We start from the raw sequence: 23,352 nt of genomic DNA, 5'->3' as shown, positions 1-23,352 counted from the left end.
CTATATTGTGCACTTCAGAATCCTACATTTTTGCAGCCGAGACAGGTGTGAAGCCAGAGGATCTTGAACCTGGGTTCCCCCCCCCCGTTGTTGGACTACATCTCCCATCATCCCCAGGTGAAGTCCAATAACATCTGGGGAGTGGGGACCTGAGTTCAAGGACTCCTGGCTAAAGCAACATTACATAGTCATCTTAAAGGGGGCTATGACTCCCCACCTTTTCTTTTCTTGCAAAGAGGTCTCTAAATTAGAAACTGGAGAGCAGAGAAGCAAGCAGCACAAAGAGAAGGAGCCAAGTGAGACAAGGAGTAAGGCACAGCCATTTCACCCGCTGATCAGCTGGGTTTACCATTTGGGTATCTGTGTACTGCAGTCAAAGAATATGCATCCTTGTAAGAGATACAAAATACAAGATAGGGCCTTTGCTCAGTGGTAGAGCATCTGCTTTGCAGGTTCAATCCCTGACAGCATCTCCAGGTAGGACTGGGAAAGACTCCTGCCTGAAACCCTGGAGAGCTGCTGCTGCCAGTCAGTGTGTACAGTACTGAGCTAGAGGGACTAATGGTCTGACTCAGTATAAGGCAGCTTCCTAATACACACACATGCATGGCCTCAAAGCATTTTTTAAAGAGAGGCCATTCACACAATCAAAAGCTGTGTTCTACCTGGGTTTGGGAGCTGTGTGCACTCCCAGTTTTCGGTTGTGTGGAAGCGAGGGAAGAGGAAAAGCTACCCAGGTATTCCTCCCACCTTGCTCCCACACAATCACTTCTACCCAGGTTTTCCTCCTACCACACAACTGAAAATTGAGAGCACACACAGCTCCCCAAACCCAGGCAAAACACAGTTTTTATTGTGAGTGACCTCATTGTCTGTTTTCAGTAGTATACGAGAGCTTGCATATCTGGATTATTTGCATTATTTTGCAGCACTGCGGAGGAGGCAAAGTACAGGGAAGAGAAGTCAACGGAATCTAAGTTCAAGATCACAGCAGCAGCACACAGAGGGAAGAGCACATGGAGTGCTAAAGTACTTGCAGCGGGCAAGCAGCTCAGCTTTTCAATCGCACTTGTACCTTTAGAGAACTCGAGAGTTTTTTAATTGCAGATTCATCTGTAAAAGGTAGAGGAGTTGGAAAGGTATGAATACGGCGCCACAAAAGAGGATGGTAGCCCTCAGCTCAGAAGCACGCCTCCACTAAATCGCGTCCCACCCGCCTCCGTCTCCAATGAGCGGGCTTCCTGCATGCAAATGGCTAATCACATGTGGGGGGCGCATTCAGAAACACACCCGTCTCCACTTTGCAGCCTGACCTGTGGTACTGCCCTGCACTCCAGCTTCCCATCTCAGCCTGCATAACGTGTAGGACAGCTTTTTAGACAAGAGCGGGGTGAGAAATTGAACACAGATACAGCTGCCCACTGCCAGGTATGAGGTTCTGTTAGAAGAAGACAGACTCTCTTTGCACTATGCTCAAGCGGGCCTGACTCTAGAACAGCTGGTTTGAGGGAACAAAGGGATGGCAAAGAACCTGATTAGGGGTGCAAGGATTTGGCTATACATCAAATTTACTTATAGCATAGAAGTAAAGCCATGTTTGTCTTATTAATGAAGCTTGCTTGATATTTTCAAACTTTATTCACAAATGGACTGGATACCATCTTCTAGGATTAGGGCAAGCCTTCTGGTCTGCTTTCCAGGCTATTTTTCCTCTTCCTGTCCAAAACCATGTGACAGGAAAGAGTGGGGTGGGGTCAGAGGCCAGCTGAAGTCTGCAGGAGAGATGAGCCTGCAGCTCCCTGCACTAGGGATGTGCAAAGAGGTTCAATGTCGAACCTGTTCGGTTCAACAGTTTGGGGTCGAACCGGACCATCCCCCGTTTGGTCCGATGCCAGACCGAACACCCCCCGACTGTTTGGGCCTACCCCCTCGGGCGTGGTGGCCATTTTGGAGGCCACCACGACAGCGCAGTTGGCCTCTGCATGGCCTGGGTCACGCAGAGGCCAATTGCAGGCATGGCAGCCTCCAAAATGGCCACCACGCCAGAGGGGGAAGGCCTGAATGGGCTGAAGAACCGGCCAAATGGGTAGGTTTGGGCTAAGAGAGAGGTTGGCAGGGGGAGGTGGAACCTCCGTGGACCCCACCCCCAACAACTACCCTGAAGGGGTTAAGTAGGATTTTTTTAAAAGTTCGCAAACCACCCCCCCGGACCGAACAGGGGTGGGGGTTCAAGGGGGTGCCGGACTGAACTGGTCTGGTCTGGTATGAGTCCAATCCAGACTTGAAATGAACCGGGCCAGACGGTTCCGTGCACAGGTTTCACCCAGCCCAGTTCCTAGCCAGGAAGGAGGCAGAGGGGTTGGCCTGGCTCCTGGGAGGCTGGAGGAGTCTCCTTCCTCTGCACTGGCTGCACTGGCTCCTGCTGCTTGTTCCATGGTAGATGAGTGGGTGAGTGAGGCCCTTTAAAATAACTAATTCAAGCTATAGGATCATCATATGTGATGACTGTACTATCCAACACTTTGCTGTCAAGTTCCAGCCTAGTGGATGGGGGAGCAAAAGGTGGAGTGGGGAATATTTGGGGGGGGACCATCCACTACTCCTTGGAGTCACCACGATGCTAGAGCAAGGGTTCCCAACCTGTGGGCCTCCAGACGTTGCTGAACAGCAGCTCCCACCATCCCCAGCCACAATAAATTGTAGCCAGGGATGATGGGAGTTGCAGTTCAGCAACTTCTGGAGGATCACAGGCTGGGAACCCGTGCTGGAGACTTCTGGCCAGGATTCTCCGGTGTCTGAAATGGTACAGGAAGCCGACATTGCTATGCCTGAAAACAAAGCCAGGCACTACACAAACATGGAAGGAATGCACACCTTGCTACCCTTCTCAGAAGTTCTACGATGCTCAGCATCCACCCGATGCAAGGTAGAGATCCCCCTGCACTGCAGAAAAGCGAGGAAGCAAGACACAGCAATCTGGGCAAATTGGCCAGCATCTCGTCGTCAGCCATTACCTCGGTCACCAGCAGGGCTGAAGGACTTTTCGTTCTGGAATAGCACCTCCTTCAGCTCCTCTAGTTCTGCATGCTCCCTTGTGTAAGTCCGCTTCAGGTTTTCCACATGCTGGATCATCACCTCTACTGCCTTACTGACCCGGCTCTCCTAGGAAAGATAGTGAGGGTTGGGCAGAGAGCAGTCGGTGAATTGGCCAGCTGTTCCATCGCAAGTGAGGACGGAGTCGGAGAGGCCATGCGCTTTGGTGTCGACATGCAGGACTCTTCAATGCAGCATACGTGGAAGGGAGCTCTTAAAATGAGACTGTTCAGCCAGCTGTGCCTTCTCCAAAGTCCCAGCATTAAATTTAAAGACTGGATTTTAAATTATATAGAATTGTAAGGGGGAAAAGAGCAACCTTCGGAAGAGCAAAGACGACTCCGTAATACTAAAATGGGTGAGGTTTCTTTCTTTGTATAATTTGAGATTTCATACATAATTGCTGTAATTGACCGCTTAAGAGATGTAACCTCCTCCCCCTTTCTTCTCTTAAAATAAAATTAATGAAGAAAAAAGAGCAAAGACAACTCCATCGACTGCTAGATTCCATGTAGAACATTTCTATAGAACAAGACCAGACACTCCCTTAGCAGTGCTGCTCTTCCATGCAAAAAGTGGAACTGGGGCCCTTTGGGCTGGATAGACAAGCAGCCCAGACAGAGAGACAGACTTCCAATGAGCAGGATCCTGGTTGCATAAAGAGATATGCATCTGATTTATTTAGGGGGTCCTGGTGGTTTGTGTGCACCCGCAGGCCATGTCTTATGCAACCCCGATTTACACACACTTGAACTGCACCTTTCAGTTTTGATGGGACCCCCAGCAAAACAGCTAACAATACCATTTTAAAATATGCCATCAATGAAATCCACAAAACAATACAAAATAAGACAGATACTATAAAACAGAGTCCATGCACAAACAAACAAAAGAGCCAGCGTGGTGTAGTGGCTAGAGTGCTGGACTAGGACCAGGGAGACCCGAGTTCAAATCCCCATTCAGCCACGATACTAGCTGGATGACTCTAGGCCAGTCACTTCTCTCTCAGCCTATCCTACTTCACAGGGTTGTTGTGAGGAGAAACTTAAGTTATGTAGTACACCGCTCTGGGCTCCTTGGAAGAAGAGTGGGATAGAAAATGTAAAATAAAATAAAAAACAAACAAATAAATAAACCAAACCAGGAGATACAGAACGGAGGGCACAACAGAATAGTCTCAACAGCCTGCTTAAATGCTCGTAATGAGGAAGCCTCCTGCTAACTGGGCCAAGAGGCACCTTTCAAACTGGTGCTTCACTTCTCTTTAAGCAGAGGGAGAGCAACTGGCCCTAATCAGCCCCAGCACAGCAACCCTCCAGTGTTACTGGAGTATAGGTTTCTTTTTAGGTTGAGTGCTCTTTGGGGACTGTGAGCCATATCATCATCATTTTTATTTTTTGTAAATCACTTTGAGAACTCTAATTGAATTTGAAAAGTGGCATCTATGTAGTAGCCGCTGCCACCAATTCCACCACCTCGGTGCCACTCCTGAGAAGTCCATGCCCCGGGCTCCAGCCAGACCTCCGATGGCAACAGAATACAGAGCTAGGCTTCATCTGATTAATGCAGGGGGTGAGGGGCTGATGTGGACGGCAGGATCAGGGTTTTGGAAGGATTGTTAAGTAGTTCTACGCTCTCCACTCTAAGCGATAGAACTAGAAAGGGCCGCAAAGCACCGCAAAGCTACTGCTGGTGCCCTTTCCCAGCTCCCTCAAGGCAGTTGAGGAAAAAGCAAAGTGCGGGTTATTGGGCAACACTCAAGGCCCATACACATTTACATGCATGCACACTAGACTGTAAATGCATCTACAACTATCCCTTACACACTAAACAGACTTAGTGTTTCTGGAGAGAGAGAGAGAGAGAGAGAGAGCGCCGAAATCTGAACTTTAATGCACACGTTAGCATCAACTAAGTTTTTTAAAAAAAACAGGATTCCCAACATCTCCTCAAAATGGAAGCAAGAGCAGTTTCCAGAAATTTGGGTCTATCCCTGGTAAATCAAGACAGGGTGTCTGTGTGTGCATGCGTGTGTGCGTGCATATACAGTATGTATATATAAACCACCCTAATAGCTGTCACCTTAAGTGGCGCAGCGGGGAAATGCTTGACTAACAAGCAGAAGGTTGCCGGTTCAAATCTCCACTGGTACTATACTCTTTACTCTTTAGTGTGCAGCTAGGATCAGGACAGTCAGAAGGGAGTATTTAACCCTTCCCCACCTTAAGTGGTGCAGCGGGGAAATGCTTGACTAACAAACAGAAAGTTTCTGGTTCAAATCCCCGCTGGTACGTTTCCCTATATTGGGCAGCAGCAATATAGGAAGACGCTGAAAGGCATCATCTCATACTGAGCAGGAGGCAGCAATGGTCAACCCCTCCTGTATGGTACCAAAGAAAACCACAGGGCTCTGAGGGTGTCAGGAGTCAAAATCGACTTGACGGCACACTTTACCTTTAATAGCAGTCACCTGCACCAGGTATGCCATAAACAGGAAGAGTATCTCCCCTCCCCACAAGCCTGACAGCTGCCCCAGTTAAGTGCTTAGAATAGCAGCTCATGGTTTTCTGACAGCAGGAGAGAGAAGCAGCCCTCTCCCCCATTTAGGCTGCAACCCCATGCACACTTGGCCAAAAGAATCATGGAAGTCCATGAGACTTATTTATGAGCAAGCCTGCCCAGGATAAAGCTGCTGGCCTCTCTCAAGTCTCTTTTACAGATTGCATAACAACATAGATTGCCAGATACATTAGCTGAGATGTTGGACCACAAACCCATTTTGTGGATTTAGAGACTTAACCGGCGTCTGGCTGATTGATTCAAATTTAATTGGAAACTAGGCTTTTCCTACCAGCAGCTTTTCTGGCACCAGACCCTGGAGGGGGAGCACTCAAACAATTTAACACAAGAAAACTCCTGCTGGATCAGGCCCATCCAGTCCAACATCATGCCTTACACAGAGGCCAACCAGATGCATCTGGGAAACCTGCAAGCAAGGAAAGATGGCAGCCTTGACCCCCATCCTCATTTGACCCACTGACCCTCAATTGCCACGTAAGCTGCCCAGTTCATTCTACAACAGAGGATTTCTAGACCAGAGATCGTGTGAGAAGTTTACACCCCTAGATGGACCTTCTCTCCCAATACCTGCACAAGTTCTCAGCATTCCATGACCAGCCTTCCACGCCCGACGAATTAGAATATCCACAGACGGGGTATGAATCCCCAGCTCTGCCCACTGTAAAGAACAGCCCATCTGAGGCAACCATGTCCAGCAGCTTGTATACTAAGCAGCCAGCCTCTGCATCTTCTGAAACATGCAACTTACTTGATGAATGGCTCCCAGCATTTCTGCCTTGCCGGCCACCCTGGTGGCATATTGGCTCAGGTGCTCTAGGCTCTTCTGCAGTTTCTTCACTATCTCCTGGGCCTGGTTATCTTCACTGAGAGAGGCCAGAGACTGGACCGTGTGCAAGAGGAGACAGAACATTGCATGAGATTAGTATGCCATGGAGATCAAGAAAGGGCAAAACTAGAAAAGATGACCTCACACAGGGTGGTCCCCAAGAACAGCAACCCTGAGCCCCACTGCCCTTGTCTTGTAGGTCTGGAAACTCATCTCCAGGTTGCCGTTTTCAGCAGCAAACTTGGGTTTAATTGCCAACATCTAGTTCTAAAAGGAGAAACTTCAGAGGCATGAAGACACCGAGATTTTGTGGTAGTAGGCCAGGGATGGGCAAACATGGCCCTCCAGCTGTTGAACTACAACTCCCATAATCCCCAGCCTCTCCTGCACTGGGCTATGCACTGCACCATACCCCAGACAACATTTCAGGCAGCCATCTCTGTGTTTCAGTTCAAGTCACACACAAGGACTATTCTTGCAGAAATAGATCTGTTCAAACATCATGCTGTACGAGTGTACCAATGTCTGTACACTCATACATGTGTTTGTGTCAATGACTGTACCTATGTTCATTTTTAAAGTGAATCTGGGTACAGGCTTTTCAAATGCATGGTGCAGACAGGAAGTATACTGCTGTATCTGTTCAACATAACATCAGCTTACTAAGAAATCAGCTTAGTAATGTAAAGGAGGAGCCAGCATGGTGTAGTGGTTAGAGTGCTGGACTAGGACCGGGGGAGACCCGAGTTCAAATCCCCATTCAGCCATAAGACTTGCTGGGTGACTGTGGGCCAGTCACTTCTCTCTCAGCTTAACCCCAGGGTTGTTGTGAGGAGAAACTTAAGAATGTAGTACACCGCTCTGGGCTCCTTGGAGGAAGAGCGGGATATAAAATGTAAAAATAAATTAAAACAAACATGTTAATACTGTTTTTACCTGGACCCAAGACTAGGTGTTTTCCAAGTTTTTTGATGTTAGAAATCAGGGGGTCATCTTAGATTCAGAGTCCACTTCCTTTTGGGTACGTAAGGGTATAACCTGTCTTTAGTCTCTATTTTTAAAGTGGCTTATAGGCCAATTCGCATTTTATGTTCAACACTCGTACGATGAGTGTACAGTCTACACATATCAGTACAAAGGTACAGTACAGCCATTCACATGTTATTCTGAACACAGGTAGAGAAGTGCTTTTCCTATCTGCACCAAGCATTTGAAGAGCCTGTATCCAGGCTCACTTAACATGAGCACAGGTACAGTCATTCACGCAAACATATATACTAGTGTACAGATGTCTGTACACTCGTACAGCATAACATCTGAATTGGGCTAATGTCTGAAGAGGACAATTCTCATCCATTTCAAAGACTATAGAGGACAACCGGTATATCGTATGTCCAGTGTACAGACAGGAAACCATCTTCATTCCTTTTGCTACGTAAACCATTTTGAGAGTATTTGTTGAAGTGTTCAACAAATATATAAGGTAGATATTCTAAAGAAATACAAATACTGTCTTAATTAGAGTGCACATCCACCCAAAAATAAAGCTAGACCCTCATGGCAGAGGGTGAGTCCATCAGGTTTGCAGAAGAGTTTGAAGAGGATTTGGAGAAAATGTGAACACGTGAGCAACATGTGTGTTTGAGCACCTGCACCACAGTCAAAATGGATTAATTTCCATCTTGCCTTTCAGGAAACCAACTTCAGACAGATAACAGAATTGAAAAATGGAGAAGCTACTCATTTGTGCCTTCCACAGCTGTCTTTTTTCACAGTTTGTACCACAGAACTGACTTTTCCAACGCTCAAAATCAGGAGATTAGAAGCAGGCGTTGGTCACAAATGGAGATGATCCCTCTTCAGTCTTACCTCCAGTAATTTCAAGGCACTGGCAATCTCCTTCTTCAGGTTTCCTTCGGCCAGATCCCGGGACCTTTCTTCCAGTCTGACTCTCTTCTCCAGGGTAAAGAGGTCACATTTGAAACCCAGAGAGAGTCTGAGAAACTCAGCCTGTTGAAAGGGAAAAGACACACAATGGCCGACCCTCCAGTTAGGCCTGTTCCTTGATCAAAAGCCGCTCTCTATTAAATGGTTTCCACAAAAGTACCACTCTCTGCAAATGGAAACATGGCTAACATAGCTTCTTTTACAAGGTACCTGCAGTAAAGCTAGCCAGCCCATGCCCAAGTAGGGATGAATTATTCATGATGCTGGGACCCAAGCTGGTCGAGTTGGAGGAATCTGCTGTACAAACCAAGGTAGCAGAGGCACACACATTTGAGGAACCTAGGAAGCTGCCTTATACAGAGTCAGACCCTTGGTCCATCTAGTTCAATGTTGCCTAGACTGACTGCTCTCCAAGATTTCAGGCAGGAGTCTCTCCCAGCCCTACCTGGAGATGCTGCCAGGGATTGAACCTGGAGAGGAGAGCTGGTCTTGTGGTAGCAAGCATGACTTGTCCCCATAGCTAAGCAGGGTCTGCCCTGGTTGCATATGAATGGGAGACTTGATGTGTGAGCACTGTAAGATATTCCCCTCAGGGGATGGAGCCGCTCTGGGAAGAGCAGAAGGTTCCAAGTTCCCTTCCTGGCAGCAGCTCCAAGATAGGGCTGAGAGAGATTCCTGCCCGCAACCTTGGAGAAGCTGCTGCCAGTCAGTGAAGACAATGCTGAGCTAGATGGACGTATGGTCTGACTCAGGATATGGCAGCTTCCTATGGGACCTTCTGCATGCAAAGCAGATGCTCTACCACTGAGCTATGGCCCCATCCCCAAAAGTTAGCCTGATACAGTTACAAATCAAGATCCCACACAGCAGAATGTCAAGATGGCTTGCTACAATTCAAAGCAAATGCCAGAGTCATATGGAACATAGGAACATATGTTTCCTTTTAGATTGTAAGCCCTTTGGGGACAGGGTCCACCTTATTTGTCTATTATTTATTTTTCTGTGTGAACCGCTTTGAGAACTTTGGTTGAAGAGCAGTATATAAATATCTGTAGCACAGATGACAAGGTTGGTAACTTTGTGCAATGTGCTCAATCTCTGCATATCCTTCCTGAGACCAGAAGTGGGGTGCACACATGTTCCCAGGGCTCTGGCCACTCTGCTGAACCCTAGGTTTGGTGCCATGTGCGGACCCATCCAGAGGGTCAATACAATGACTCACCTATTAAGAATTAGCTGTGTTTTCTGCACCCCATTACCTGAAGGGGTGGATGATTTAACACAGCCTTGTTTCTCCCTAGACAGAATGCATGGGAGACTTACGGAGTCTTTGCAAGGATCTTGTTCCATCTACAGATGTGTCAGTGGAACAAATAAAGAGGTGCTGAGAATGACCAAGAGCATGGAGGTATGGGGTGGGGTGGAGGACACTTCATGGCTTACCTCCACTTCCTTCTCGCTGGGAGAAACACTGGAACCAGAACAGACAAGCACCACATTAGCAGAAGGCCATGCAGAAGATACACAGAATTAAGATCTCATCCATCCATGGAACCTGGTACTCACCTGCTCTTCGGCCTGTTTCTATCCAAAGCAATGATGGATAAGTCCTCAGTTGAAGAAGAATCTCCCGCTGATTCTAGCCAATGGTAGAAATAAAGACAAGGCATGTAGTTAAGAGAGCAGAGCATCTCTTTGAGCAGGAGAGGCTGCTCAGGATCCACAGGTAGATTTTTGATGGACCTGATCCAAAAAATAATCCTGCTAACTTGGCAAAGAGGCACCTTTTAACGTGGTGATTCTCTTTAGCAGGGGGAGAGTAACTGGCCCTAACCACCCCCAGCACAGTACTTCCAGTGACTGTTGCTGGTGTCTATCTTATGTTTCTTTTTAGGTTGTGAGCCCTTTGGGGACAGGGATCCATCTGATTGATTTATTATTTCTCTGTGTAAACCACCCTGAGCCATTTTTGGAAGGGCGGTCTAGAAATCAAATAAATAATAATAATAACCATCATCATCATCCCCAGCCACAGTGGCCAGTAACTGGGGATGATAGGAGTTGTAGTCTAGCAACAGCTGGAGGGCTGAAGGGGTGCAGCCTTGGCCTATTGTAAGTAGTAAAGTGCACAGAGAAAGTTCCCCTACAGATCAAAGAGCTACCAAGGAGACACAGGTTTAGAATTTGGGCTTGCAACAGCCATCCAGCTTGCTCGATTGTGACCTCACCTTAGGATAGTGGCTCCAGTGAGCACGCTCCGAGTGAGCCAATGGAGCAGGCCGTTATCCTCCAAAAACGTAGCACAACTGCCGGAGCTGCAAGCCTTACAGAACAGGCCAAAAACTAAGTTCCACAGAGGGAGCTAGGAAATGGACCACTGCCTGCTCCGGTTGCTCTTGCTTAGTGCTCTTTATTCCAAAGTGAAAGCTAAGACCAAGGTTCCCAACCTTGGGGTCCCAAGGTGGTGTTGGACTACAAGACCCATCATCCCCTGCCAGAAGGGCTGAAGGGAGTTGTAGTCCAACAGTATCTGGGAACCCCTTTACTCGAAGATGCTGGCACCCTTCTAGGTCGGCTCTCACCGGGCACAAACAGAACCTTCCCAAATGCACTCTCATTGGACAGGGATCTTAAAAATGGCCATTGCAATACCAGCCACATTGTTCAGACCCTCCTCTTTAACTTCCTCCTCTGCTGCCGCCGCCGCCGCACTCTCTGCTTCCAAGGTAGCTTCGAAAACCTTCTCCTCCCTTGTATGCGGTAGTGTAGAGTCACGATCTAACAGGGAAACACACACAGGAAGAAAAGGATTTGTTCTTCTTAGACCAAGGGTCTGGATGTGTGTTAACAGGGAAGGAAAAACTGTCAAGAGGAACCGGAAATATTTGTGTAATTGTAACATCTCAAACTGCAGAACTCTTTGGTCAGGAGGTGTGAAGGAAGGAGACAGATTGCTTCCACTAGGACCCTGAAGCACTGATTTTCCACAGTCAGCTGGAAGAGGGTTTTGGTTTGTTTGTTTTTTTAAAAAGGCTGGTTCCACACTTTGTGCAGGGATCTCCTATCCACAGTGATGTTCTTGCCCATGGCCAAGATCCTTCTACAGCATTCATTCAAAAGGTCTCCTGCAACATTAAGGCTATTTTGCAATAAGGCAAACAATACCATTAATTAAAGTCTCTGCTGCTGCCAGGAGCAGAGGCCAACTACAGTCCGAGTCACGTGCTATGCTCAATGCCCAATCTGTGTACCCATCTATATGAAAGCAGAGTGACCTTCAAATGAAGTTCAATGCAGTACGTACACACTTGAAGTAGTACACACTTCTTCTCTGCACCACTCATTTGAGGGGGCCTGAATCCAGGTTCACTTTTTAAATAAATGCATGTTCAATCATTCACACAGATACATGTACATGTGTCCAGACACCTGCATGCATGCACAACATAAACATCTGAAGAGCGTTTAAGGGGCATCACTAATCCCTAGAAGTAGGACCTGTCATAAAGCTGGTTGATGTTGGTCAGATGGTGGGCCAGTTCTTGGGGACAGCATGGCAACCCACCCAGCACCCCCTCCCCAGGAATGGCCTGCAGAAAGCAACATGGCACCACCCAGGTGCTTTCTCTCATCCTTGTCTGTTCTTTTCAATTAGGAAAGGGGAAGAGTATTGAAATGGAGGAATTGTGGGGATGACCTGAATAGGATAAGTGAGAGGTGGGGAGGGAACTGAAGGACGTTTTGCTTTAGCCAGCAAAGAGTCATGGGCCAGCATGGGATCTTGATATTTCAAGCAAAATCGCATATATAGGATGCAACAAATCCTGCAAGAGCCCAGCCTAGGGCTGCGTGGGGCTTCATGGACCAAGGCTGTGTGCAGAGGTGCACTTAGGTGATTTTGGAGCCTGGACCTAAAAGCCTTTGGAGCCCCCACCTCCAGTGGAGGCCCCCCTCCTGCTTCAAGTTAAGCATCCCCCCCCCACGCACACACACCCCATGACAAACACAGTATTTTTAACAAGTGGTGTATATTTATGCAAATGTGCAACAGCAGAAACGTTTCAACACACAGCATATCCCCATCCCACATTTTTCTTTCCCCTCTGTCTCTAAAGCACCCGGCACAGGTCATAATCACACTCGGCCATGCGGTGCAGTGTAGGCCAGCAGGGCCCACCCCACCTGGGACAGACTAAAGAGGATTTGGGGGCCCCTAGGGGTGTATGGGGGCACTGGACTTGGACCCCAAAGTCCAGGGGTAAGAGCGCCACTGGCTGCGTGGGCCTTCACACTCAGCACTGCCAGACGCTAACCAGGCCACAGGTCCATCTAAGCCAGGTACCATCTTCTCTGACTGGCAGCAGCTCTTTTTCTTTACCAGTCCTGCCACCCAAGATCCTTTAACCGGAGATGTCTGGGCCTGAACCTGTGGGCTTCTACCACTGGATCTATGGCTATGAGCCCCTGGTGGCGCAGTGGTAAAACTGCCGCCCTGTAATCAGAAGGTTGCAAGTTTGATCCTGACCAGGGGCTCAAGATTGACTCAGCCTTCCATCCTTCCGAGGTCGGTAAAATGAGTACCCAGAATGTTGGGGGGCAATATGCTAAATCATTGTAAACCGCTTAGAGAGCTCCGGCTATAGAGCGGTATATAAATGTAAGTGCTATTGCTATTGCTACAGGCTCTCAACGTTGGCCTACCAGGCACAAGCTCCCTGCACCCATTGTAGTCCATGGGCCTCACACCTGACCAGTCTGGTCCTCTGAGCTCTCCAGGTCACAGGGTTAGAAGAATTAGGGAGCACATGGTCACTGGCCCACATGAAAAGATTCACAATGTTTGGCCATGCCAAGAATTGTTCTGTGACTTCCTGCCATGCAGCATGGCTTGCCACTTACCGTGTGATCCCTTAGTGCTGTCCAAAGCAGGGGAAGCCGCTTCCTGGGATGGGATTTGTTCACTGCTAAGAGAACAAGGACACGCTTGAGCACACGGATTGGGCATCAGAACAGAGGAGGATTATGCAGTGTGTGCACACATGTTCTTACCTGGATAGGACATCTGCCAATGGCCCAGCATTGCTCTCCTTGCAAAGAGAGGAAACACACTTTAGCATTTATATACTGTACACAGATAAGGATGCACACCTTTACTGCTGATCTTGGAAGTGGCTATAAGAATCAAGTTTTACAACACCTTATTTCTGAGATTGACCGAGGCATTTCAGGTCAGCACTAAGACTACGTTCATATTTTTAAGAGATGCATGGTTAGATACCATTTTGACAGCTGTTCCCTCACATGCAAATCTTTAGTTAGTATATGCTCCTTATTTGCATTCTCTTTGGTCTGCAGGAAACTAGCCTATTCTATTCAGGCCATCTTTAGGAGCAGCTGTTTCCTATGGCACTGAGGAAAGGATATTTTTAAGAATCATCAAGATCTCTTTAGAAGGTCACCCAGTTACTGTAAGCAAGAGATGAGAGTTTGAAACACACACTTAAGCAGCAGTCAGTTTTTCCTCTTCCATCTTGACACAGTTGTATACAGCAGGGATTCTCAATGTCTGGGTCCCCAGATATTATTGGATTTCAACTCCCATAATCCCCAACCTGAGGCTGGGGATTATGGGAGTTGAAGTCCAATAACATCTGGGGACCCAACCATTGAGAATCCCTGTTGTATACAACTGTGTCAAGATGGAAGAGGAAAAACTGACTGCTGCTTAAGTGTGTGTTTCAAACTCTTATCTCTTGCTTGCAGTAACTGGGTGGCCTTCCGGGGTATACAGGATTTAGTGCCTCTTGGAATCAAACCACAGGAGATAATGTCCCTCCCTCCCCCCGCCACAAACCAGGGCTTACCAACTTTGGGTCACCACATGTTGGACTACAACTCCCATCATCCCCAGCCACAATGGCCTTTGGCGACCAAGAGTTGGGAACCCTTGGCCCAAGCTATTAGAAACAGGGGAGTGGAGAACATACAAGCACATCTGCTGTACTCTCAAAACCAGAACACATGCAGTTAGCTAATAGTGCATCATCTCAGGAAGCATTCTCACCCAGTTCTACTGCCACTAAGTTTCACTGGGTGGCCACATATTCTAGTATATGAGAGGGAGAAAAGCTTCTAACATGGTATAGCTTTCCATCAAAGCCTCCCTTAGACTTTAAACTAAAACCTCCAAACACCTCAGTCTTTCCTTCATAGGGAAGAAGCTCCAATTATTTAGGGTGTGGTTTTCTGAATCTTTGCCTAGGGTGTAGTTTTCTGAACTTTTGGGCAATGAGAATATTCCAGATACAGTATTCCAAATACAGCTACTCCATAGATTTTTATGAACAGAGGTGCAATCCCCCCCTTTGTTTGATGAATCCCCCCAGCATGCTTTTCTCACTCTGTCTTTCCTCTCCCCCACCCCCAATAAAAACTAAAATGAAGCTTCCCCTCTGGCATTACAATACTGGCAGTTTGCTTTCAGTCTCTTTCCTAACTGAACCCGAGCATGAAATTTTCCTCTCACTGATATACACAGTCGATGTTTCATTTTGATAGTCACACACCTTGGGCAACTTGAAGATCCTTCTATATACATCCGTCCAGACAGGACCATATATACTTCACTGTCAAGTCAGGAATTTTTGCCACAATGAGCCTCACTTAACACTTACTTGCACTGAAGCTTGTTTGACATTTTGTTGGTTCACACATGCTACTAATGCCAGACAAGCATGTAGGGATTTGCACAAGATTCGCATGAATCTATTCAAATCGAATTGGAAACCATTGAATAGAGTGGAGATTCATTTGAAACGATTCAAACTTGACCAAATCCAATTCGACTTTGCGTGAATTTGAATCCAATTCAAATTGATTCATGCACATCCCGACAAGCATGTGTGATTAACAGAAACCCCTATCTAAGTGCACTGTATTGCAGTTCTCCAGGGATGGGGTGGGGGCACAAGACATGGATTTGTGGATGGCCTCAAACAAAACCATTGCTAGAAAGCTTCAAAGCCGTCCTGATTACAAAATTAGCCTAAACCCTACAAGACAAAGCAGGGTTCCTCCACATTGCAAAGCAAAGTCCAGAAGGACACATGGCACAAAAGCATCATTACCCCACACATGTAAGTTACAGTTTCTGCCTGTGGAGAGGCAGCCCAATCATCTAAGCCACTGGGGGAAACACAGAGAGAACCAACCTTGAGAAAGTCAGTATCCATTCTCGTACTGAAGGCAGCAAGCTCTGTATCAGCCTGGTAATCAACAGAGTGGTTATTGCACCTGAAGGCAGAAAGTTTTATTTGCATGTGCCCGCCAAAGCATTACATTTCACTGCCCTTTCCCTTAAAGCAAGACACTGTAGATAAAAATATCCCCAACATTTACATAGGTGAACAGTCCAGCGGCTGCAATGCAAAGGCAGTGTTACGAAAGTTGCAGGCCAGACTGAGGCTGCCATCTATCTTGGGGACCCTGGCACAAGAATGCAGAGTTTGGGGAAATTCTGCCCAATTTGGTTTTTCTGGTTAGGTTAGAGGAGAACGGCCAAACCTTTAAGAGCAGTTTATACACAAGCTCACATCAGCGACAGACAATCCAAGATGCTTCAATACTTGCAGCAGAAAATCCAGTAGTGCCTCCACCAACAAGGTGGCTGGGGAAAAAACCTTAATGAACTTCCCTCCAGTCTCATCCCCCAAATCTGTCACCCAAGGTAGATAGCCTCACTCTAACCCCTGGCCCAGGCCACGTTGCTCTGTGACTGTTTTTTGCTGAAGCTAAGCAGGACTAACCCCCATAAATGCCTGGTTGGGAGACCTCTTGAGAACCACCTTTATGCCACTCCAGGTTCTTCAGAAGAAAGCAACCAAGTTATTTAATAAACGGCCTTTAAGAGATCACTTACAAGAAGAGTTTGCAGATGCATTCCCATCAGCTCAACTCAAACACCACAGGGAACAGTCAAGGGATTAATAAAATAAGATCTGGTGCATGCCATACGGAGTAACTTACTCCTGTGTTTTTCCATTCTGCACTGGCTGACTAGTCATTTCTGGGCCAAATTCTGGTTGCTACTTTAGAGGCCCAGAATCAAGGTGTTTTCAGGGCTCTCATAGGAGCCTGCCCACACACTCAGAATAACGTGCAAGCTCTTGCTTCCTTTCCCCCCACTATCAGAACTACAGTGGGGTGCTGCACAAGAGACGCAAGACTTTTACAGTTGTGGCACCTAGAACTTTGGAATGCTCTCCCTTGAGAGATCAACCTTTATTCAGAAGACTTCCCAGGTTGCAAGGTACCATTTGGCTCACTTTTTGGCAGGGAGCAAAGGCTTGGCTCTCTTAAGAGAGCACCGGTGTGATAGAATGGTTAGAATGTTGGACATTGACCAAGCAGATCCAATTCAGATCCCCACCTACATGACGCAGACTGGGTGAACCTGAGACAGCCACACTCTCAGCCAGGTGACCCGACAGGGTTTTTGTGAGGATAAAGTAGGGTAAACGCCAAATACAGCACCCCAATTTCCTTGGCGGGAGGGTGAGAAACAAGATATGTGTGTGTGTGTGGTGGGGAGTCTCTCAGTTCCAGCTATCTGGTAGTTTGGTTGCTGGACTGAGAGTAATTTTATGTGTCCATTGCTTTAGCTTTATTAGGAGGCATTTTGGGTATTTATTCAATAGGGTAGCAACCTCCCCCACCCCCAATATATGTTACCATCCACTAGGGGTTTGCACAAAACTTGAAAACCCAGTTCAGTTCAAGTCGAACTGAACTCTAAACAAACCGGGTCCGGTACAGTTTTGTGGACACTAGACCCGGCCACATAGATGGCCAGTGTGCATACACGAGATCCTCCAATATGGCCACTGCCAGCACAGAGAGGCCCAAAATGGGCTGAAAAGGCCCATTTAAGACTGGGGGGGAGGCCAGAGGGCGGGGGGAACAGACAGGGAACTGCCGAGACTCCTCCTGCAGCCACAACAGCACCCTCAAGGCCCCGCAATGATGGTAAATCTGCCATTTTTTAATTTTTAAAAACCTGAACCGGCCCCAGATCAGGGAGTGGGGTTCGGCTTGACCTCAAGCCAGACCTTGAGCTCGAGTCGGACCAGTTCGAGTGCGAGCCAGCTCAACCTCAAGCTAGCTCACACATCCCTACCATCTACTCAACTCTAGTACATAAGATGCTCCCTTATACAGAGTCAGACAGCAGGTCTCCTCCTCCTCCAGCCTCAAAGGCAGGATGCCTCTGAGTACCAGTTGCAAGGGAGGAACAGGAGGAGAGAGGGCATGCCTTCAACTCCTGCCTGTGGCTTCCAGCGGCATCTGGTGGGCCACTGTGCGAAACAGTATGCTGGACTAGATGGGCATTCTTGGGCCTGATCCAGCAGGGCTGTTCTTATGCAAAGCAGATGAGCTGCCACTGAGCTACAATTCTCCCTTGAGAGGGGCTTTTTGGTACCAAAGGCCAGCCCCAATACAAGACTCTGAAACACTTCGAGAAGACAGAAAGCTTCCTTCTGCCAAGTCAGACCATTGGTCTTTCTAGCTCAGTGCCATCTACCCAGACTGGCAGCAGCTTCTCCAAGGCTGTAAGCAGGAGTCTCTCTCAGCTCTATCTTGGAGATGCCAGGAGGGAACTTGGAACCTTCTGTATGCAAGCAGGCAGGTGTTCTTCCCAGAGCGGCCCCATCCCCTGAGGGCAATACCTTACAGCGCTCACATATGCAGTCTCCTTTTCAAATACAAACCAGGGCAGACCCTGCTTAGCAAAGGGGACAATTTGGCAGGGAATTCCACAAATGAGGTCATTTACCAGAAGTGTTGTCCCAACATGTCACACTATTCAATTCTACTTTCTAAGTTGAGACAGGAATGGAATATGTAGAGAGCAGAACTTGACTTTTCTATGTTAGGCAGGAGCCAACAGGGCTTCCTTGAGACAAGCCAACACCTTAAAGTGTGTTCCCAGAATGCAACAGGGAACCAAGGCAGATACAGGGGCACTGATGCAAGGAGCTCCAGGAACCCATAGACCATGTTCCACACTAGCAAAATAAAATAATAATAATGAAGGGGAAAAAACAACCCAAGGCCATGAAGAAGTTGCAATTCTGCTTATTAGTTCAGACACTGCAGGGGGAACGGAGGAGCCGATGAGAAAGCCTCAGAAACCCAGGAGCCCAGCAATTTGGAAAATCTCATCTTGCATGAAGCCACTCTTCATAGTTAGGGCTCCATTAGCTTCCCTTGCCCACAGAACAGGGGGTTCCCTATTGAACCACTGGCCTTACTTGCACCCCTCCAACATCACAGGCAAGATGGCCCCATCTTCCAGATGTTGTTCTTCAAAGCTAGACTGAGTTTCAGTGGCTGCAGGAGCCCAAGGCAGAGAACATCTCCGAAACAGCTGGAGAGAGTCTAGTGTCAATGCATCTGTAAAAAAAATACAAGAAAAATAGCAAGTAGCAGCATATTGTGGAGAGGAACTAATAGGAACACTGACAACTGCCTTATACTGAGTCGGACATATGCACAAACTGCCTTGATACTCCTGCCCAGAACAAAACTCATTCCGCACACAGATGATAAAAGTTAGATAGAACACTGCCCTTGGCCCATCTGTCTTAACACCACAAGAACAGCCCTGCTGGATCAGGCCCAAGAAGGCCCACCTAGTCCAGCATCCCGTTTCACACAGTGGCCCACCAGATGCCTCTAGGGAGCCCACAGGCAAGAGGTATGTGCATGCCCTCTCTCCTGCAGCTGGTCTTGTATTATCTGTGCCGACAGGTAGTGGCTTCTCCAAGGTTTCAGGCAGGCGTCTCTCCCAGCCTTACCTGGAAGATGCAGGGAGTGAATGAGAGGCCTTTTGCATGCAGGCAGATGCTCTACTGAGCTACAGCCCCAACCCCTAAGGGTTAGAGCAGTCAGGGCTCCTCCTGCAGACAGCATTCACATGTAGTCACCCATCCAAATGCAAACCAGAGTAGACCCTGCCTTGCAAAGGGGACAATTCATGTTCGGTACTGCAAGACCACCATGATTTCCAGAATCCCATGGAAAAGAACCAAGTGGAGTGGACAATTCTCACAGTCCTCTCAGCTTGAAGCCAGGTCTTCTATGCACAAAACATGTCCCCACAATTTTTGGACTGTACCCTTTTTGCATTTCATGAGGAAAGGGGTACTTCGGTCTTACCTAGCAGAGGAGTGTATTGAGAGCACCAGCATCCTAATGTGGGCCGGCAGGACAAGCCAAGAAGCAGACACTTTGTGGCTCCAGACCCTTTATAGCAGCAGGTTTTCTAAGCAGAGAAGAGGAACTTTAAGGCACATGATCCCCCTGAATCTTTAGAGCCCCAACCATCTCTGCTCTTGATTCTGTCATATGGGAAAACCAGATTAGCATCTACTTAGCAGCAGGGCCTTTTCTGTTGCAGCTCCAGTGCTTTGGAACACTCTTGCAAGCTTGCACAGCCTCCTCCCAGAAGTACCAAGTGCATGTGTGAACAGCACACGTGCATGCACACAGACAGGCTCGCGCATGATCGCGACATGTGCATATGCACGGCCGGTACTTCCAACCACTTCCAACTGAAGAAGGGGTGGCAGGGAGTTACGCTGCTGCCCCAAGTGATTTTACAAAAGTACAGTGCCGGTGGGGAGAGAGCATGGGGAGGAGGGATAAGTGCACCCTCCCCCACCCTTAAAGGCCTACCCCCGACTCCTGATGAACGTTCAAACTGGCCAGTGTTGGGGCCTCCAAACAGGTTCGTGGACACCCCTATGTAGCAGAACAGAACCAGAATCTAACCAGGCCGACCCTTCCATGAGGTGAGGTTGTAGCCTCAGGCAACAGATTATTGGGGCACCAGCAAGACACCAAATAGTGCAGAGGAGAAGTAACTTTCCTAGGGAGCAAGATGTTGCTGGCTCAAATCCCCTCTGGTATGCTTCCCAGATTATGGGAAACACCTATATCAGGCAGCAGTGATAGAGGAAGATGCTAAACGGCATCATCTCGCACTGCACGGGAGGAGGCAATGGTCAACCCCTCCTGCATTCTCCCAAAGACAACCACAGAGCTCTGTGGTCACCAGGAGTTGACACTGACTCGATGGCACAACTTTACTTTAGCAAGACAGCAAATGCCTTCCTGCCCCTCCCCCATTTTAAGAGAAAAGAAAGAGGGGGAAGAAGGGTGCATACAAGGGTGCGGGGGGGGGAGGACCCTGCCTCAGTTGCACAAAGGTCTTGAGCCATCACTGAACAGAACCCCAAAAGAAGGTGACATTATGGGCAGCTCGCTTGAAAACATGCAACAAGAGAGGTATGCTCCTGGTTGCCTAGGGAGTCATTCCTGCATTCAGTAACAGTTATTGTTATATTTTGTGAATTCCCATAGTCCAAAATGCAAGTCAAGGCTTTGGTGGAATAAGACCACTGGGGCGAAGGGGAGGTTTGTTTAACCCATTCAGATCTGCAATACAAATGCTACTTGTATTAACTTATTCCATGCATTCAGAAAAGCATAAGAGAAACACCCTCTCTTCAGAGGCGTGCAACTTTCTATAAGTGGTAAAAAATACATACCTGACAGAGAACTCCACACAACAGTCTTTCAAAAAGTTTCTCCCTGAGCGAGTCAAGGGCAGCTAGAAAACAGACATCAACGATCAATGCTGACCACATTTAACACACTCTTATCCCACCCTTCCATCCTAAATTGTCAAATGAGGCTTACAACAAGAACAGATTCTGGGGTGGGGTGGGGGTGGGGAAATCCCAGTTTCACATAAATACAGATGGGGTCTGTGCTAGCAGCAACCAACCAAGAAAGACTGTAGGGTCGTGGTGAACCGTCCAATGAAAGTGTCAATTTCCTGTGCAGCAGTGGTGAAAGCAGCAAATTCCGAGCTTAGGAAAGGGATTGAAAATTAAACTGCTAGTATTATAATGCTTTTACACAGGTCTATGGTATGGCTATGTTTGGAATACTGTGCACACTTCTGGTCAGCACATCTCAAAAAGGATGATGGCAAGCTGCAGAAGGTACAGAAGAGGACAACAAGAATGATTAGGGGCCTGGAATACCTGCCTTATGAGAGAAGGTGAGCATTTGGGGCTTTTTATTAGGAAAGAAAGTGGCAGCTGAGGGGAGTGGGGAAGAGATAGGAGACTTATAAAATTACTAGCTGACCGGGTGCATAGCATCCGCACCCCCCCCAAATTCTCCCTGACTATCCCACCCCCTTCAGCCCCTTCTCCCTAACTCTTCCCCCAGGCATCTCTAACACCCGCCGAGCCTGCTCCCCACCCGAGGTTTCTGGCCAGCTTGCTGGCCCATTTGCTCCTGCCACTGCCTCCTCCTCTTCCTGGAGGCCTAGCCGCCTCCTGACCCCGGCAGCCATGCAGGGCCCACCGCCTCCTCCTCCTCGCTGTGGCTGGTCCCGCCGCCCGCCGGCTGGCCCTCCACCCTCCGCCATTTCTCCCGGCAGCAGCTCAATGGCCTCCCGAGTCCTGCTGCGTGAGAGCCTCTGCCGCCCAGCCAATCCGCTGGGTGCCGGGATGCTTCCCGCACGTCTACAAGGATTAAATATATAGATAGAAGATGCACAGTGTCAGCTTACACAAAGAAGAAATACTTCTTTGGACACCACATAATTAGTGAAGTTTGCTGCCTCAAATATGGCGGCTGCCGCAAACTCAGATGCTGTCCAAAGGAGACCAGACAAATTCAAGAACAAACCTATCAATGGCAACTAGCCTTGGTGGCTATTTCCAGTCTCCAAGTTCAGAGGCAGAATGCCTCTAAATACCAGACTCAGGGCTGCAGCAACAACTGACAGAGGGTATGAATTCATCTCCTGATCGTGGGCTTCTCAGAGCATCGGGTGGGCTGCTGGACTAGACAGGCCTTTGGTCTGATCGAGCCGGCTCTTATGCCTTGATCATATGCTGGAGCACCATAAGGGAAGGAGCAAGGTAGTTCTCCCTGGGGTAACGGGTTCCATAGCCTGGGGGCCATCACAGAGAAGGCTCTCTCCTACATGCTTACCAACTAAATTTTGGGGGATAGGATTCACAGCAGGGCCTAGTCTGCCGATCTCAGTGCCTAGGCAGGGCTGTAAAGAAGGAGACCACTCTTTAGGGATTCTTTATACACAGATTCTTCCTTAGGGCTCTCCATTTACTTGACCTGTTAGACCAGCAAGTGGTCTGCCTGTGGCAAGTGGTCAATCATGCCTGCGGACCTTATGGCTCTTTGGAGCACTTACATGCTCTGGTCCAGATAGCAGAATACAAAACACAAGTGTACTAGAGTTCAGCTATAAACGGCAACTGCGTATTTCAAATGCAGCTCCTCCATGAAGTACTTTGAACACTCAAAAATACGAAGTACAATTATTATGGTTGAAAGTTTAGAACTAGAGCAGAGATGAAAAGCGCACAGTGGGATGGGTGAAGGCGTTCTCCATTTCAGCAGCAGCAGGTGGTGCGTCCTTGACAGTTTCCTGGGGATTGCTGCACAAGTAGTCAGGAAGCCCTGCCCTGCATAGACCACTTGTTCTCACTTTCTTGATGGTCTACAAGGAATCCAAACAGCACTGCCCTCACTTTAAATTCACTTCATCTGCCTCAGCAACATTAGCACATGCATCACGATGCTGTATGTGATCCCTGATTGTTTGGACAAACTCTGCCAAAGCAGCAGCAGACCCAAGAAACAACAGCAGTGACTAGTTGGGAAAGTTGGCCAACATCCTAAATGTTGGATTGCTTTCAAGCTGTAGCCCCCATCATCTCTGCCCAAGGATGACAGCTTGAAAACAGGCCAATTGTGGCACATAATTGAACTAAAAGATATGGCAGTAACAAAATGGTCAG

General features: G+C 48.0%; 2 protein-coding genes across 2 annotated transcripts in view; one reads left to right on the top strand and one right to left on the bottom strand.

Annotated features, from left to right (window-relative positions):
- DNAI7 (dynein axonemal intermediate chain 7) overlaps positions 1-1,923 on the top strand; it is a 51,728-nt gene extending 49,805 nt beyond the window's left edge. The window contains exon 15 of the mRNA XM_053251432.1: positions 930-1,923. Coding sequence (XP_053107407.1) covers positions 930-977 — 48 coding nt within the window. The 3' untranslated portion in view covers positions 978-1,923. The remainder of the gene's footprint in view (positions 1-929) is intronic.
- Positions 1-23,352, bottom strand: part of IRAG2 (inositol 1,4,5-triphosphate receptor associated 2) — a 70,824-nt gene that overhangs the window by 9,053 nt on the left and 38,419 nt on the right. Inside the window, exons 20-32 of the mRNA XM_053251424.1 lie at positions 21,058-21,119; positions 19,664-19,769; positions 18,757-18,898; positions 15,658-15,739; positions 13,496-13,533; positions 13,346-13,410; positions 11,099-11,224; positions 10,013-10,085; positions 9,890-9,917; positions 8,369-8,509; positions 6,422-6,553; positions 3,015-3,162; positions 1,076-1,113 (exon numbers count right to left, since the gene is read on the bottom strand). Of these exons, the coding sequence (XP_053107399.1) occupies positions 1,076-1,113; positions 3,015-3,162; positions 6,422-6,553; positions 8,369-8,509; positions 9,890-9,917; positions 10,013-10,085; positions 11,099-11,224; positions 13,346-13,410; positions 13,496-13,533; positions 15,658-15,739; positions 18,757-18,898; positions 19,664-19,769; positions 21,058-21,119 (1,181 nt within the window). The remainder of the gene's footprint in view (positions 1-1,075; positions 1,114-3,014; positions 3,163-6,421; positions 6,554-8,368; positions 8,510-9,889; positions 9,918-10,012; positions 10,086-11,098; positions 11,225-13,345; positions 13,411-13,495; positions 13,534-15,657; positions 15,740-18,756; positions 18,899-19,663; positions 19,770-21,057; positions 21,120-23,352) is intronic.

Source organism: Hemicordylus capensis, chromosome 5, assembly GCF_027244095.1.
Source record: "Hemicordylus capensis ecotype Gifberg chromosome 5, rHemCap1.1.pri, whole genome shotgun sequence".
NCBI classification, from domain to species: domain Eukaryota; kingdom Metazoa; phylum Chordata; class Lepidosauria; order Squamata; family Cordylidae; genus Hemicordylus; species Hemicordylus capensis.
The sequence above is the reverse complement of the archived record's forward strand: the minus strand, read 5'-3'. Positions and strand labels throughout refer to the sequence as shown.